This window comes from Jaculus jaculus, chromosome 20 (genome assembly GCF_020740685.1).
Source record: "Jaculus jaculus isolate mJacJac1 chromosome 20, mJacJac1.mat.Y.cur, whole genome shotgun sequence".
Lineage (NCBI taxonomy): Eukaryota > Metazoa > Chordata > Mammalia > Rodentia > Dipodidae > Jaculus > Jaculus jaculus.
Window position 1 is genome coordinate 21,183,529 of NC_059121.1, and position 17,646 is coordinate 21,201,174.

The 17,646-nt window shown below is 50.1% G+C and overlaps 1 protein-coding gene across 1 annotated transcript in view; it reads right to left on the minus strand.

Annotated features, from left to right (window-relative positions):
- Window positions 1–16,789, minus strand: part of Map3k1 (mitogen-activated protein kinase kinase kinase 1) — an 83,044-nt gene extending 66,255 nt beyond the window's left edge. Inside the window, exon 1 of the mRNA XM_045138957.1 lies at window positions 16,275–16,789. Coding sequence (XP_044994892.1) covers window positions 16,275–16,789 — 515 coding nt within the window. The remainder of the gene's footprint in view (window positions 1–16,274) is intronic.
- Between the last annotated feature and the right edge of the window lie 857 nt (window positions 16,790–17,646).

The following is a 17,646-nucleotide window of genomic DNA, read 5'->3' on the forward strand; positions in this document are numbered from 1 at the left end:
AATAAATAAAAATGAACAAAAAAAATTTTAAAAATAATAAAATGGCACATGAAGGACACAGAAAAACTCAGTGTCCTGGCACTCTAACAAGCAAAGAACTTGAGGAAGCAGTTCTAGAAAGATCTTCCACAGCACATTCCAGAGCAGCCTGGCAGTACCTGACTAGGACCTGAGGGTGGGGTTGGATGTGATTGAGGGTGAGGTGAGAGACACAGGAAAGGGACAGATCATGCAAGGGAGAAACTTCTTCATTTTAGCCAACAGGCGGCCAAACATATCTACCTATGAATTTTCTGCTACCTTATTATTTTGGTTTTTCGAGGTAGGGTCTTGCTCTAGCCCAGGCTGACCTGGAATTCACTATGTAGTCTCAGGGTGGCCTTGAACTCACGGCGATTTTCCTACCTCTGCCTCCCGAGTGCTGGGATTAAAGGTGTACGGCACCACATGGCTTTAAAAAACAATAATTAAGTATGGCTTTGTACGTATGTGTATGGTGTAGCATCGTGCGGAGTCCCTCATGCTTGCCTGTGGCCGGAGGTGCTCAGCTACAGTGACCAGAATGGAAAGTTATGTATCTATTTCATAGTTCTTCTGCCTGCTCGTTTTACTGATTCTAGTCTTGAGGGGGGGCTCCCAAAATTTATAGGTGTGCGTGGCCATGCCCAGCTGTTTATATGGGATATGGAGACTGGAACTGGTCTCAGGCCCTCATGACTCTGCAGGAGGTGCACCTAACTTGCTGAGCCGTCCCTCCTCCTCTGCTATCTTGTTTTTAGTCATTAAAATCTGTGACATTCAGTCTTTTGGGGACCCTTCAACAAGTACACAGCATCATTATACTGCACACATAATTGCAAACACATTTCCCACAAGCTGCTGGATTCGGAGATAAGAATTCATTGCTGATCTCGTCGCTTCATCGCGATCGCTCGGTCCACAAAGCACGAGGGCCCTAGACGAGACAGCAAGGAGTTCTTGCGGGCAACCTTTTCCCTCTGAAGCCAAAGGTGCCCGTTTGGACCCAAGCCCCCAAAGGGAAGGCTTTGTTCTCCAGTGTCTTTGGCCCTAGTTGAAGAGCTCTTCCAGCAAATCCTCCTGCAGTGGAGGGAACGGGCTGCTGTCCGCAGGATGGTTTCTGCCAGCACCGTGCAGGGGGTGGTGGAGCCGGCGTCACACAGTGGTGCTACAGGAGCCCACGTTCAAGGAGCCAGCCCCGTTCCTTCCCCCGGCCGGTCTGGAGAACAAGTGCTAGGAGCACACGGTAAGAGCTTCCAGTAAACACTTGGGATCACAGCACTGAGACACGGGGCACTGTTGTCACGAGCTGCGCGGAGGCGGAACGGTCAGGCAGCCTTCGCACCCCCACGCACGCAAGACTAAAGCAATCACTGCGCTCAATCAAGTATGACCACCCGGTTCTGCGTGTGAGCAAGTCAGGACTAAAGGCTTGTGTGACCAGCACGACATCAAGCTGGGGTAATCACAGTGATTACAACCGTTCAACAGGCTTACTCCAAATCTGAAAATGTCCCGATTTCCTAGAATTGAAATCAACATTAAGAGGGAAAATAAGAACAATCACCGTGAAATTCCTATTTTCTGGAAACTTCTACTTTTGCCCAAATTATGTGAAATGGATCTCTCAAAACATAACTAAATGTGAATTTCTACTATGAGGAGGTGATGAACTTAAGTGTCAGTAAAGGGAGGGAGAGAGAGAATGAATGGGCATGCCAATACAAACAAACTCCAGATGCATGTGCCACTTTGTACACACGACTTTACGTGGGTACCGGAGATTCGAATCTGTGCTATCAGGGTGTGTGAGCAGCAGCCGTTAGCCACTTAGCCATCTCTCCAGCCCAACTAAAAAGTTTTATCTGAAGCCACGTGTGGTGGCACACACCTTTAATCCCAGCACTTGGGAGACAGAGGTAGGAGGATAGCCATGAGTTCGAGGCCATCCTAAGACTACAGAATGAATTCCAGGTCAGCCTGTGCTGCAGTGAAACCCTACCTCAAAAAACAAAACCACAAAAAAGTTTTATCTGGAAAAAAAAAACCAAAAAACCCAGCCCACATCATATTTGTGACATGACACAGGAAGGAGCCAAAGGACTGATCTGCTTGCTAGAGGTTACCCCTGGTGAATGCCCCTTTTTCTTCTTCTTCTTCTTCTTTTGTTTTTTTGAGGTAGGGTCTCACTCTAGCTCAGGCTGATCTGGAATTCACTATGTAGTCTCAGGGTGGCCTAGAACTCTCAGCAATCCTCCTACCTCTGCCTCCCGAGTGCTGAGATTAAAGGCGTGCACCACTGTGCCTGGCTAATGTCCCTTTTTTAGAGAAGAATTAAAATATATATATTTAGTTTGTGTACATGTTCAAGTTGGTGCAGCGGGGAGGGTAAGTGTGCGCCACAACGGAGGTCCTTAGACAGATCTAGACCTTCTTCCTCATTTTGAGGCTGAGGCTCCTGTTCGCCACTTAGCTCTCTCCATGAGCTCTATTCTCAGGTGTCCATCTCCCTTCTGGCCAAAGGCACGCTGGGATTACAGAAGCAGGAGATAAGATCTGGCTTTTGCCTGGGGCCTGGGTATCTAAACTTAAGGACTCAAGAATTGTGCAGCAAGTACTTTATCCACCGAGTCATTTATCTCCCCAGCTGAATCTCTCTCTCTCTCTTTAAAATATAGGATTAAAATTGAGGTAAAGAGAGAACTTTAACAGTCAAGTTACCAAAAAGTAAACAGTTATGTTCAAGCCTATTCTCTAACTTGGTAGTATCGACTGAACACGCCACTCTGCCCTAATTCATTTTCTCCACGTTGCAAAATAAAGTTCTCCCCAGGACAGTTCTACACCTTTAAGTTTTTTTTTTCTCATTATGTTGTTTAATAAATTATGACATTATTATTCTTTTTCCAGATACTTCGCTGTCTGCCATCCCCCCTCACTCTTTATTGTTTGTGCTCTGAGATAGGATCTTGTTACTCTGAGTCAGCCTTAGACACGCTACCATGTGTGTACCTAGTGGCTGTGACCTTACAGTCCTGCCTTAGCTGCTTGAGTGCTGGCATTACAGGTGCGTGTCACCGCGTCATCCTTTCACTAACACACACACGTATGTGCATAGGTATGACTGAAATTCTGAGTTTACAGTTTGAAAATCTAATTATTGCTACAACAAATGACTTTAGCCTTGAGAAGTAATTTTCAAAATAAATTCCAGGCAGTTGCAAAAGCTTGACAGCAGTTAAGAATATGTAAGCTACCTTAGTTTTGCAGATAGGAAAAGAGACCTGCCTCAGGTCAAAGAAAGGGGAACCTGAACTTCCCCCCTGGTGATTGCTTTTACCCCACGCCATGTCGTTTTGAAAGTTATGATTTCCCATTTTTCTAGCAAATGCTTTCAGAATAATAAGGAAGTAAATTTCTATCAAAATGTGCATAACCTACGCAAACTACCTTTGCTAAACTAAAGGTACCGGTGAGGTGACCTTGCGTAAGTTTTCCTCGCATCCCCCAGGACAAAGGCGCTGCAAGCCGAGCAGTGGAAGACAGTCAACGCAAACTTCCAGCTCCGCGGCGGAGACAGAGAGCGACGTTGGGAGAAGGGCCGCGTGGCGTCGGGAACTAAAGACCTGACTGCGCTGCTGAAATGGAAGCTCGAACTCCCTGAGCGACAGCAGAAGAGCGGACGGGGCTCAGCGACACTGCCCCACGCGCGAGCGGCCGGGATGCGGTGCGCCAGGGGCCAACTCCAGGACGCGTGACCTCGGCCGGTCCCGCCCGAGCTCCGTGAGCCTCCTGACCCACTTCCTAGCGTACTGCAGTTACCTGTCCAGCTACAGAGGCTTTTTATTTTGCCCTAAGCACTACGAACTAAGAACTGGCCAGGGGAGCAAAACCAAGGCAGAGAATGGTCAGTCCCCATGCGCACCCCGAGGGAGGGAGACACCTGCTACTCTCCACGGCCTCGCAGTGACTTCCGACCTGCCTGCCCTCCAGACACCCAGGCCACGAGAACGCTCCTCCAGCCCCTCTCCACTGCCTCACTCTGCGTTCTTCTCGCAGGGCATCTTGCACTTCCCAGGATCCCCTCCCGGCTCCCCTCATGCCTGAGGACTGAAACCACCACCACCTCCTTTGGCATCAGGTGCATTCATTCCACCACGTGAGGTGTGCTTTCTCCCCGTGGAGTCCCAGCACCTTGTGTCTGTCTCACAGCGGTCACTCAGGTGTCCCGATGGCCTTTCCCAAGGAGTGGGGACAACTCTCATGATGGAGACCCTCACCCAGGCACGCTTGCTATTCTGATCACTGATTTCTCTAGGAGGAATACCCAAAGCCCGGACAGAGGGTATCTGAGTGGCCTCTAGCTGTTCGTGAGGGCCTGGCAGCTGCTGTACGCCAGCAACAGCGTGCCCATGCCCAGGTAGCTGTCTGCTGGAGACATCTGTGCAGAATTTGTCATGTGTCCTATGCCAGCCTTGGACTGGTCTCCAGGATGGTCTCAGCTTGGCACCAACATTTCTTGTGAACACTGCACCTCTGAGACTTTTATACTATCAGTCGGCAAATTTAATTCATTTTCCAAGGGGGAGTGCTCTGCCAATTCCTCTCTGTAAACACCGTTGTTCAGAAGGTCACAACTGATGATAAAGGAAACACTAAAAAGGTTTAAAAACAGCAAATGTAACTCAGACCCTGAGAAGCTGTAAACCAAAGAGTCACCAGAATTTATAAAGCACAGTTCTGACTTCCACCGACCCGCTGACTCTGAGAAGACCAGTGATTTTCTATTTCGTCGGGAATAAAAACATCTCCTGGGGGGATGAACATTCTGGAGAGAGCACATTAGATAGGAGAGGCACTGGGCGGCTGGGGGAGGTGCCAAGTACAGTATCAGCGTCGAAGGTTCACTTTGAGCATGAAAAAGTTTGATGGTAGTGGCCTGACCAGGGCTCGCGGCTTATGGCGATGGAGAAAGGAAGCCCGACTCTAAGGCGGGCAGAGAGGTGTCAGCAGAAGAGGTGACCGACACCAGAGGGAGGAAGGCAAGCCAGGCCGGAGCAGCGAAGCAGATGCGTTTTCCCAGACAGGTAGCCAGAAGGACAAGGAAAGCCTAGTATGTAAGGAGGGAGGGGCTGGGAGGTTGCTGGCATTCCCCAGCAGAACTGTCCCCCTGCAGGGGCTGTCCAGGTCACAGTCAGATGCAGGAGGCCAGTGTCATCACAGAGATCAAGACACTTTAGACAGCGAAATATCAACGGGATGAGTCAGCAAAGATACTACTGACGCTCTCCAGACAGTCTTTTCCTTCTGGCCAATGACCATCTTTCTTTTCAACTTTCTGCAAAACATGGAATTTGGTCATTTGGGTACGTAGGCCCCCGGGGCAAGAAAAAGATCCGAAAAGCATGCACTTAGGAACTTTCCACGTATATTGAAACTTTAGTAGATGATAAAGGGAATAGCCTTTACCTAATAAACAGTATTGGGACATTTAGCCAACTATTTGAAGAAAATGAAGTTAGAGTCTTAAGTTCACCTCTTAAAATTCGGATGGGCCTAAGATAAGGTAGTTTTTAAGAGCCTCATAAAATACTATTAAAATAATAGTAATATATCATTTTATAGTGTTTGTAACTTACCAAACACTTTTTAAAAGAGCCATATAGGGGGCTGGAGAGATGGCTTAGCGCTTAAGGTGCTTGCCTGCAAAGCCAAAGGATCCCGATTCAACTCCCCAGGACCCACGTGAGCTACTTGCACGAGGTGGCACATGTGTCTGGAGTTCACTGGCAGCAACTGGAGGCCCTGACACACCCATTCTCTCTCTACCTTCCTCTTAGTCTTTCTCTCTCCCTCAAATTAATTAATTAATTATTTTTTTAAAAAAAAATAAAAAAATTAAAAAGCCGCATAAACATGAACTCTACAGGTCTTTCCAACAACTCCACAACAGACCTTATGATCTACATTTTACGTCTGAGAAAGCAGAGGTGTGACGTGGTCAAGCGCTCACTAACACACAAGAATCTTTAAAGAATTTTCTGTCCTCGAAGTTACCGCGATACTGTTAGGGGAAGAAAAACAACCTGTATAATGGAATGCATAGTAAGATCCTATTTGTTAAGTGACAAAGATATTTTTTTTTTCTTTTTCGAGGTAGGGTTTCACTCTAGCTCAGGCTGACCTGGAAATCACTCTGGTCTCAGGGTGGCCTCGAACTCATGGCGCTCCTCCTACCTCTGCCTGCTGAGTGCTGGGATTAAAAGCATGCGCCACCATGCCTGGCAAAGATAAAAAATTTTAAGACATTTTATGTGTGTGTGTGTGTGTGTGCACGCGCGTGCAGGTGCGTGCATGCCACGGCGTGCATCTCTGTTGCCCCATCTCATTTGACACAGGTTTCTCTGGATCTTGCTCTTCAGTTCTTTTTGCTGAGTCTGCTGGGTGCTTCTGGGAGGTTCTCCTGCCCCCACCCCCACCTTGCCTTCAGCAGGCTGGCATTACAGAAGCCTGGCTTCCGGGCTTTTTACGTGCAGTCAGAGGAGGGCACGTGGGTGCTTCGGGCTTGAGAGCCATCTCCCTCGCTCTGGATTTGATGTTTTCAGAAGTCAATTGTTCTGCTCCTTTCACAACAAAGTTGACGAAGGTTAATAACACTGGGCTGGGGAGATGGACTAAGGCGTTTGCCACCTGACTTCACATCCCCAAGCCCGCGTATAAGCTATAGCTCTGGCATCTGTGAGCTTAGCGTGCCTACCTACCGTGAGAAAGAGGAAGAGGATTAATGTTTACCTCAACCTGTCCCTTTGTTTTCTTTTTGTGACGCTGGCATGCTACACAAGCACTTGACCAGTGGGCTATATCCCCAACCTGTCACATCTGCTTTTTTTTTAAAATCTAAGCTCCAGTGAAAACTGTAGCCCTTGAAATCCAGAAAATAAGCAACAGATACAGCCAGTTAAAATACTTTTAGGAGAAGAGTGTGCAGAACGGCAGTGCTATGCGTCATCTTAGAACGGTAGTCATCTCATTCAACCAGAAACCGCCAGCAAATTTCAAAACACAGCGGGGTCAATGACACAAAGTTGGAGCTGAGCGCCTGACTCCGAAATCCTGGGGAAAGGTCACGATGAACGGGTGGTGGCTTAATACTCATCACTGTCTCAAAGACACCGCAGGCTGTCAAATGACGCGGACCAGCGCATACAGGGCTTTCCTACACGGAGCACCCACGGGACATTTCTAACCGAGCCTGATCCAATTTCACCTCGCAGTCTCAAGAGGGCAGAGCCACATCTATCTTCCAGGTCTAGGACTCGGAGGATCAAAACACCTCCTCCAACGGCCTCAGAAATTCTCCTTAATGCGTGTTACGAGCTTTGCAACTCGAGTTCACTGAGACCCTGGAAACCTGACAACTTTCAAACGATGATCCTGAGCTGCCGCTATCAATACGAGCGATCCTTCACCGCCTGGACCGTGCTTATTTTGCTCAGGGTGGAACTAACTGTACCAACACCAGGTGGCCCCCGACTGCACGGCTTCCACGTCCTCCCTGGCCTGCGGCACTCTGGCTGTGAGGTCTGCCAGTGCCTCTGCCTACCAATCACAGGACCTCCGTTGGCAGCGCCCAGTGCTCTCCTGCTGTCCCTCCTGCATTTCACTATGGCAAGTTCGAGTCAGAGGACTTCCAAGCACAGACTCTGATTCAGCCCCTCTGGCTGCTCGTGGCCCTTTCCTCAGCACTGAACTTCGTTCTACACTTGGGAGGCTATGGGGTTTAGTAAGCTCACGGCCCCTGAAATCGCAAATGGCGTCTCTCTAGATCTTTTCTCTTTTTAAAACATATTTTTATTTTTATTTATTTAGTTGAGAGAAGGAAAGAGGCAGAGAGAGAGAGAGAAAGAGGGAGAGGGAGAATGGGTGCTCCAGAGCCTCCAGCCACTGCACATGAACTCCAGATGTGTGCGCCCCCTTGTACATCTGGCTTACGTGCGTCCTGGGGAATCGAGCCTAGGGCCCTTTGGCTTTGCAGGCAAGCGCCTTAACCACTAAGCGGTCTCTCCAGCCCTTCATCTTTTCTTTAATGCAAATGTGAACTTCTACTTGTCCCAAGATGACTTGCAAATTTATGATAAAGTGGGGTTTTCCAGACAGATGTCCCAAAAGTGGTACCTTAAACTTAGAAGAAAAAAAAAACACACAAAAGATAGTTCCATGACGGCGTGAGGTATAATTTGCTCACAGGCACACGGCCCCGACTCCTTGGCAAGCGCAGCGGAATCACAAGCACGGGGCTTGTCATGCAGTACAGGTATTTGCTCCAGACCACACCGAGCGGACCTACTTCGCTGGGGGCACCAGGTGTGTTGACAAGCCCAGATGCTTCCCTGCAAGGCGAAACCACCAAGGGTAGGTCTAGCTGTCTAATGCCTTCTCAGCTGAGCCCTGCACTATGGCCACAGGGAGGGCCAGAAGCTCCCCGAGTTTGAACATGTCATGACATGTAAAATAAATAAATAAATAAATACACACACACACACACACACACACACACACACACACACACATACACACACACATTATTTCCCCAGTGTTCACTCCACACCAGGCTTGCCCACTCAGGTCTTGGGATATCTGAGAAAGGCCATCATGCACCAATGACAAGGGTCATGCACCAATGACTGCACCACAAAGCCAGGGTGGGTGACTGGGAGGGCTTCTCTGAGGCGGCATGGGGGGGGGGCGGGGAGACAGGCAGGAGGCTGTCGCTGAGCTGGAGGAAATGCAGGAAGCCAAGTCTGAAGCCAAGAGCCAGGGTGAGCCGGGAGGGACCTGGAGTGCGCACAGGCCCAGCCAGGCAGGGAGACTGCAGCAGCACCCGTTAAGGGTTCATGGATCTTTAGACAAACAGCAAGCATTGGAAAGCTGTTGGAGTTAGTCGAATTCCTTTCGCTGTTCTGTGGGGAGGAAGTTAAGATTAGACTTGCATTTTGAAACGGTCACTAAGCGAAGCCGACGGGAAGGGGGAGACTGGACTACAGCATGCCCCAACGGAGGGAGGCTGCTCTGTGAGACCAGGACCTGGTGACAAACTGTAGGCAACGAGGCGGAGGGAGGAGGGAGGAGGGAGGAGGGAGGAGGGAGGGAGCCAGGCTTCAGGGATGACTCCAAGGCCCTAGTTCTCTATTTAATGAGCACGCGAGCAGACTGGAAAAGACTACCACCTGTTTGGCTTTCGATACCTGAGGGGTGTGCAGACAGGTGCGTAGGTCTGCACTTTGTTGGGGGGGGGGGTCGTTGATGAGTCTTGGGTAGGGGAACGGACACGTAAGGAGAGGCCCAGGACCACCCTGAGGTGGTCTCACACTACTGCTCTGGAGGGTAGAGACAGGGCACCAAGGAAGAGTGCCAAGGCGGAGGGGAAATCAGACTGATGAACCCATGCAGCCACTTGAACACTTGTCCACGCTGACAGCTTCAGTAGGGATGGTCTCAATGACTTTGCAACTACCCTTAAATCACTGAAACGTCCCAATTACTGTCGGCTTTGCTCTTCACTACATTGCTGCAGCACAAAGTGTAAAAACTCATGCTGGGAAGGAACAAGAACTCCGGCTTTCTAAAATCACCAATACTGAGCATTCAGAATGCTGGAAGACCAGCTGGAAGATTATCTGATAGCGTATCAGTGAAATGGCCACGTAAGCAGTAAGGAGAGCAAAGGCTTACACCCACGGCCTCCTCCCAGCCCCGTGCACCCACCATCACCGGGCTGCATGGGCACACCGAGTTGATCTAAGCCCAGCGCTGGGCTTGTGGCTGCAGACTTCTCCCAGTCATCTAAACAGTTCCCAGCGGACAGACATGCCCTTTCAGAACTAGGCACTTGACAAGATCACAGGCTACCCTAGCGTATCACTGCAGAGGGCTCAGTCACACACTGCAAACCTGCCTTCCGTGCCAAACCTGCACCCTAAGTCAACTGTGATGTTTCCTAACGCAGGGAGACAAGGTCCTTCATCATTATCTTCCTCCCTAGAGGATTGCTATCTCAGTGCCTTCGACTAATAATAAAGACTGAGTTTTGAAACCAGTGAGGAATGAACTTCTTGCTCCCCAAACCTTCATTTTAGTTTTCTCTTGGAAGAGGAAAAAAAAAAAAAAGTCACGTCTGAACTTGCAGGTCTGTATAGATCCTCCTTGCTAGCCCTCATTTAGATTCTTGTTTTGATGACTGTAACCCAAAAACTACAGCCTGTCTATCTAAAGAGACCAACAGCCAAGAACAGGAACAAAGCCAGGAGGCCAAATTCACAGAGGGAGTTCAAGCTCCTAGGAAGCCAGCTAGGGACTGCCTGGGGTCTGTTGTGTGGCCTCAGGGCGCTGATGTTAACGCGGGCACCTTCCCGATCCCTCGAACAGCACTCAAGGTGGTATGAGACGCACATCTATGTACAGCCAGTCCACCAAGTGAGACAGAGGCTGGGCACCACCACCACCACCACCCAGGGGTTCGTGGATGCGCAACACATGAGATCTGAAACAGTAACCAAAGGGATTTTCTCTCCTGAGAAGATCAAGATGAGTCACTAGTACTATTTTGAGTTTTTAAATTCCAGTTTATCTCCTTTCTTTTTTTTTAAAAAAATTTATTTTTACTTATTTATTTGAGAGAGAGAGAGAGAGAGAGAGAGAGAGAGAGAGAGACAGACAGACAGAGAAAGGGAGGGAGGGAATGGGCGCCAGGGCCTCTAGCCACTGCAAACAAACTCCAGATGCATGTGCCGCCATATGCATCTGGTTTATGTGGGAACTGGAGAATCGAACCTGGGTCCTTAGGCTTCACAGGCATGTGCCTTAACCGCTAAGCCATCTCTCCAGCCCATGTTTATTTCCTTTCACTTATGACTTAGAACAGCACAAATAAACCGAAGAAACATTCCACAACACACATCCTCTGTTCTCTGTGCCCAAGATCAAGGGGAAGAAGCAATTATTTGTGCCCTACTTGCATCCACACTAGGCTGGCTTACGGAAACACATTCACATACAACATAGCCCTACTGGCAGGGGCTTCCAAGCTAGTGGTCCGAAAAGGGCCAACAGAGCAATCTTCTTCTTAAAATTCATTCATTAATTTTATTATTAATTTGCAAACAAAAACAGAGGAAGTACAGAATAAGGAGGAGAAACGGGGGCTGGAAAAATGGCTTAGCGAATAAGGTACTTGCCTACAAAGCCAAAGGATCAATGTTTGATTCCCCAGAACCCACGTTAGCCAGATGCACAGGGTGGCGCACGTGTCTAGAGTTTGTTTGCAGTGGCTGGAGGCCCTGGAGCATCCATTCTCTCTCTCTCCTCTATGCCTCTTTCTCTCTCAAATAAATAAATAAACAAAAATAAGCAAAGGAAAAAGAAATGGGCCACAGAGTCCCACTGGCTTGGGGTTGAATCCCAGCTTTTTAATTTTTTTCATTTATTTTTATTTATTTGAGAGCGACAGAGCGAGAAAGAGGCAGAGCGAGAGAGAGGGAGAGGCGGAGCGAGAGGGGGAGGGGGAGGGGGAGGGAGAGAATGGGCGCGCCAGGGCCTCCAGCCACTGAAAACGAACTCCAGACGCGTGCGCCCCCTTGTGCATCTGGATAATGTGGGTCCTGGGGAATCGAGCCTTGAACTGGGGTCCTTAGGTTTCACAGGCAAGCGCTTAATAACAGCTAAGCCATCTCTCCAGCCCTGAATCCTAGCTTTTTTAGTTGTATGATCACAGTTTTCCATCTCTAATGAGTTTCTGCCACCCAAACCAGAAATTAACCATGCCTTAGAGGGCCGCAGCAGTGGCCATCTTTATCGCCCACCTGCCCAATGGAGGGCAACGAAGGTGACCGCATTAGAAGTGTCCCCAGCTGTCTACTTGCTGAACCAACATGCTTTAAGCCGCAGGTTAAAAAAAAAAAATCCTCTTATGTTTTTTGCAGTTTCAAAAGAATACCTGACAAACAGCCCAGCTCACAACGAGCCACTTGCTTTAATGCTGACTTCCTTCATGGCAGAAAATGTTTTTAAATTGTTACTTAAAAGGCAACTTTGAGTTATTCTTTTTTTTAAAAAAATAACTTTTTAATTGCTTTTATTTATTTATTTGAGAGAGACAGAGAGGGACAGAAAGAGGCAGATTGAGAGAGAGAGAGAGAGAGAGAATGGGTGCGCCAGGGCCTCCAGCCACTGCAAACCAACTCCAGACGCATGTGCCCCCTTGTGCATCTGGCTAATGTGGGTCCTGGGGAATGGAGCCTCGAACCGGGGTCCTCAGGCTTCACAGGCAAGCGCTTAACCGCTAAGCAATCTCTCCAGCCCATGAGTTATTCTTAATATTGCATATTTCCTCATATTAGTATTCCACCCACCTTTTTTTTTTTTTTTTTTTGTGGTGATAGGGATTAAAGCCAGGGCCTTCCTTACTCTACTATGCAAGCAATCAAGCTGTGCACGTCTGACACCTTCACAGTTAAATAGCTGTAGGTTTTGACTTAAGATACACAGAAAGGGCTAAAACCAAGGAAAATACCCACTGTAAGGGGCTGGTGAGCCCAATAGAAGCCATGTACCCTAAGGTCAGAGTGTAGCAGCCACAGGGCTCAGGGAGACCCTCTGGAGTCTAACTCTTCCATGCTATGTTTCTCCACGGCCTCTCACATAGAAAATTACCCCTCGATCCAAGAAGAAACGAGAGTACAGAATGCTAAAAACAAAACAAACAAAAATCCCACGGTGCTTTCTAAAGAATGCTCTATGGTTATCCACGTTGCCATTTATTTACTCGTTTCCCCATTCATTCTTTAGAATTTGCAGGACAGGGTCAAAGACTGGGCCCAGGCAAACTCTAGCTAGCTTTCTGCTCTCCTGGAGAGCAAGGGAAAAACTCTTCTCTCTACACTGTGGACTGTCAGGTTCACAAGTCAGCGATGATTTCTAAAACATGCAACCTATTAACCCAGAGGACTACAGAAGACCTAACAGAATATGAAGGCACGGGGCTCCTTCCTGTTTTCCCTATCTAACAAAATGGAGTTATTATAGTGTATTGGAAATCATATATTAAGGAATGTTGGTTAACCAGTCACCCTTGCCAAGATCAGATACGAAAAGAAAACAAAAGCGGGCAATAACTCCAGCTCTTATGTTTCTCTTCCAGAATTATAATAAGGTTAATCTTTTAAAAACGACATCAATTTTCATACCTGAAACTTGGGAGACAGTTCATAAACAGAAAACTTACTGAATGTGACTGTCTCTCTCATTTTGTAGGCCTGCCAGCTCAAGTTTTACAAAAGATCTATTTCTTGGTAATAATGTTGCTGCACATCTCCTCTACCGAAAGGTCAATAAGCTGTATTTTTAGCCTAACAGCTTCGAGAAGGAAGTGAAACCATGGGCTGTGAGGCTCTAAGGGCGGCTTATGAAATATCTCTAGTTCAAAAATGAACATTAACAAGCACAGTGTATCTTGTTCTTTTATGGGGGCAGCAAATTGATAGTTTGGTTTGGGTTACAAAAATAGGATGGAGTAATTATATCTGCCGAACTCACAATAGCCTGTTCAATGGAGAAAAACACTGTAATTTTTCTTCAAAGACAGTAGATAGGAAGGAAAAAAAAAAAAAAATCTGTACTATAAGGAAAAATCCCAAACCTTTGAGCGCCACTTACAGGCACAAGACTCGCATTGGCTTCACTTATTTTCCTGAAGAGGGGGCGGGCAGAAAACCTCTGATTTTTATGAGTGTTATGCAGCTTATCTTTGTACACATGTATTTCCTAGGCTTTCAATTTCTACATCCAAAGATTAGAAACTGAAGGTAATTTCTGAAGCATAAAGAACAAAAATCACAAAATTTTCTCTGAGAAAATACAATAGGTCTTTGGATGCACAGAAGGGGTCCTCAGACCTTTACGGCTGTGGGAAGTATAAAAAATATTTCAAAATCTTAGTGTTAAAATTTCCTCTTGGAAGTATGAATATTAACTATTGTCAAAAAAAAAAAAAAGGAAAACATAGTCCAATTGAGATTTTCACAGAACTGCTTATAATCATTTTTTCCCCAAGAGCTTAAGTGGTGAATAAGGTGTTATAGCCTATCAGGAAACACAAAACCCAAAACTTAATGCCTTTTCTCCATAATCTAAGTTTTACACCAATGGTTTCAAAATGAGTATCAATCCTAGTGTGTCATGAAAACTGGGGGTGGAGGAATCATCATATTTCAAAAGAATAGGGAATCATCATTTTACTACTAACGAAACTTTTTTATAAACATATGACATTTGGGATGCACCAATAACGTTCTAGTTAATAATTTCTAAAAAGAAGATAGCTTGTGTAATTATAATGTACTCCTTAAGGAAAATAAATAAAAAACCAAAGTGACTGACTTCTTTTCTACCTCCCTCCACCTTCTTGTCACCACTCAACACTAAGTCCTGTATATTATTTTTACAGTTGTTGCTCTTAAATTATATTCACAGATCATTAACGTGACTGGAATGCTGACATTTGCTAATTTTTTTTTTATTATATACACAAACAGGCCTTGCAACAGGAGGCAGGGGAAAAGGGATCAATACGAACTGAATGCATGTCTGGGTGTCAAAAAAAAAAAAAAAAAAAAAAAAAAGGAAAACCAAACAGTAACGAAACCAACAAACCAGACCTCAGGAGACTAGATAAAACTCCTCAAAATTGACATTAAAACTGCCCCCCCCCTTCAATCTGGAGTTCATTGGCAGTAACAATTGCCATCTAAGAATTATTCTAGTTAAGTTTTGGTCGAATCTGCAAGGACGGGAAGCCACAGAGGAACCCTCTGTTCTAAGACCCAGATACGTGTAGAAATGCACACAGGAAAATGCGGGCAGCACAGCCGACCCATCTACCTAGTCTCAGGGTTGCCACAGGAAGGAAGGGGACTGCCAAGTAATAAGCCGGTCGGTGATTTTGTTAAAAACAAGTCACAGCATAGGAGACAGACACACACACACACACACACACATAGTTGATATTTTAAAACCAAGGATTATCCACTCAAAAGACTTTTTAATAGAAAAAAAAAAATTACCAGTAGCCAAAAAAAGGGCGAGGCCACGGAGCCTTTGGTGCAAAACTACCTTACGCACATCCTCTTTCAATTGCACCCCCCTCCCGCAGCCTACGGCACCGCAGCAGGACCCCCCGGGGACGGGGCGCTCCAGCCTAGCACCGTCCCTGTCCCCCCAGGCCACGCCGCAGGCACTTCGGGGGCGCAGTCACCCCGGCTGGGAGGCCGCATGGCTGACACATCCGGTCCCGCAGCATTGCTCCAAATCAAATGCAAACTTCCCAAGGGCAGATTCAAACTGCAAACAAGCCGCTGCAGTCCTCAGCGGTGCAGCTTAAAGACTTCCTCAAGAGCATTCCGCACCCCCCCCCTCACCACCACCCCGAGGGGAGAGGGGTGGTGATCGTGGTGGTGGTGGGCACCATGCAGAAAAGTCACAGGTTCCCCCCGCCACCACGCACAGCTTGCAGCGTCCTCCCCGCTGCACTTTGACAGGCAGGCGTTCCCCGGGAATCCTCCCCCATCCCACCCCACCCCAACCCCACTGCACCCCGGGCCCCCGGCCACCGATCGGGGCGTGCCACCTTGCACCCGGGCCCGGTACCTGAGTCCACCCTCCCGGGGAACTTCTGCCTGTCACCACGAGGGGACCTGCCATCTCAACTCCATGCCCACCTAACCCACTCGACCTTGGGCATCCCCAACCCACTCCGCCCCTTGCGCCCCCTCCGAGCTTTTGGTCCCCAGGGGAGGAGAGTGATGGCTATGTCCCCTGAGGACCCTCTGGGGTGGTGGTCTAGCCAAAAGGCATCCAGTACTCCCGGGTTAAGCCCTCCCACAATCCCGGGGAGACCCACATCATAATTATTATTATTATTTGCAGAGGGTCCCCGTGGCGCGGACTCCCCTGTCTGTCACATGTCTGCAAACAATAACAAACTCTCCATCGGCACGTCCCCGGGGCGCTGCCCGACCTGGAGAGGGAGAGAGACTGGGGACACTCTCCGAGGTGCTCGGGCGCTGGTCACTCCCCCCCTCCTTGTCCACTTTCTCCCCCCCATCCATTGCGCGCGCGCTGACCCCCCCCCCCCCCACGGCCAGCTTCATTCATTGCTCGTCCTCTGTCCCCCTCCAAAATAAAATAAAGTAAAATCTACTCACCCGGAGGAGGGGACCGCTGCCGGAGACGGCTCGGTAGCGGACGTCCGCTTCTCCCCGGGCTCGTCCGCCGCGATGCACGGGGCTCCGCTGTCCAGCGCGGTCAGCGCCTGTGCAGCGGGGTGGACACCGACGCCGCTGCGGCCGGCGGCTGCGGCGGGACACGGCTGCGCGGCGGGCACGGGCGGCAAAGCGCTGCTCCCGCCCGGCGTCGGGTCCGCGGGTTCGGGCGCCGGCTCGCAGCCCAGGAAGAGCGCCGGCTCGCCGGGCAGCTCCAGCTCCACGCTCCGCACTTTGCGCAGCTGCCGCCGCCGCCAGTCCGCGCGCTCGCGGCCCGCGCCGCCCGGATCCCGCAGGAAGCCCGCGGCGGCCGCCGCCGGCGCGCTGCTCGCCTTCGGAACGCTCCCTCCTGCGCCGCCGCCGCCGCCGCTTCCGCCGCCGCCCCCGGCCTCCGGGCTGGATGTCCCCGCGCCCGGGAATCCCGACGACGAGGCGCGATTCCCCGCCGTCGCCGCCATTTTCTCTCGCGGGCTACATTCGCTCGGCCCCTGCGAGGGGCGGAGGGGGCGGGGAGAGCGCGAGGGGGCGGGCCGGCCGGCCGGCCTGAGGGAGGGCGGGCGCTGCGCCGCTTGCGTAGGACCGCCTGCGCTGTCTGCGTGAGCGTCGCCGCGCTGTGGCACTGAGGGCGCTGCGCCGCTTGCGTAGGACCGCCTGCGCTACGTGCGTAAGCGCAGCCGCACTGTGGCACTGAGGGCGCTGCGCCGCTTGCGTAGGACCGCCTGCGCTACGTGCGTAAGCGCAGCCGCACTGTGGCACTGAGGGCGCTGCGCCGCTTGCGTAGGACCGCCTGCGCTACGTGCGTAAGCGCAGCCGCACTGTGGCACTGAGGGCGCTGCGCCGCTTGCGTAGGACCGCCTGCGCTACGTGCGTAAGCGCAGCCGCACTGTGGCACTGAGGGCGCTGCGCCGCTTGCGTAGGACCGCCCGCGCTATGTGCGTAAGCGCGAGCGCGCTGTGCGCTCCGAAGGTGCTGCGCCGTTTGCGTAGGGCCGCCCGCGCCGTCTGCGTGAGCGCGGCTGTGCTGTGCGCCCGACTGGATTGAGCCAGCGGGCGGGCGCTGCGCCGCTGGCGTAGCAGTGCCTTAGCGCAGTGGGCGTGAGTGGACTGACTGTGGGGCGGGCGGAGTTGGGGGGGGGGCGCGCGGCGCCGCAGCAAAGCGCAGGTGGGCGCCGATGGGGGGGGTCACGCGGGACGCGCTGCGAGCTGCTCTGGCCGGCGCTGCCAGGTAGCCCAGGGGCCCGGGCGGAAGGAGGAGCCTGGGAAGAAGGGGAGACGCGCAGACAGAGATAGTTGGAAGTTGTGTGCGCGTGTGGAGG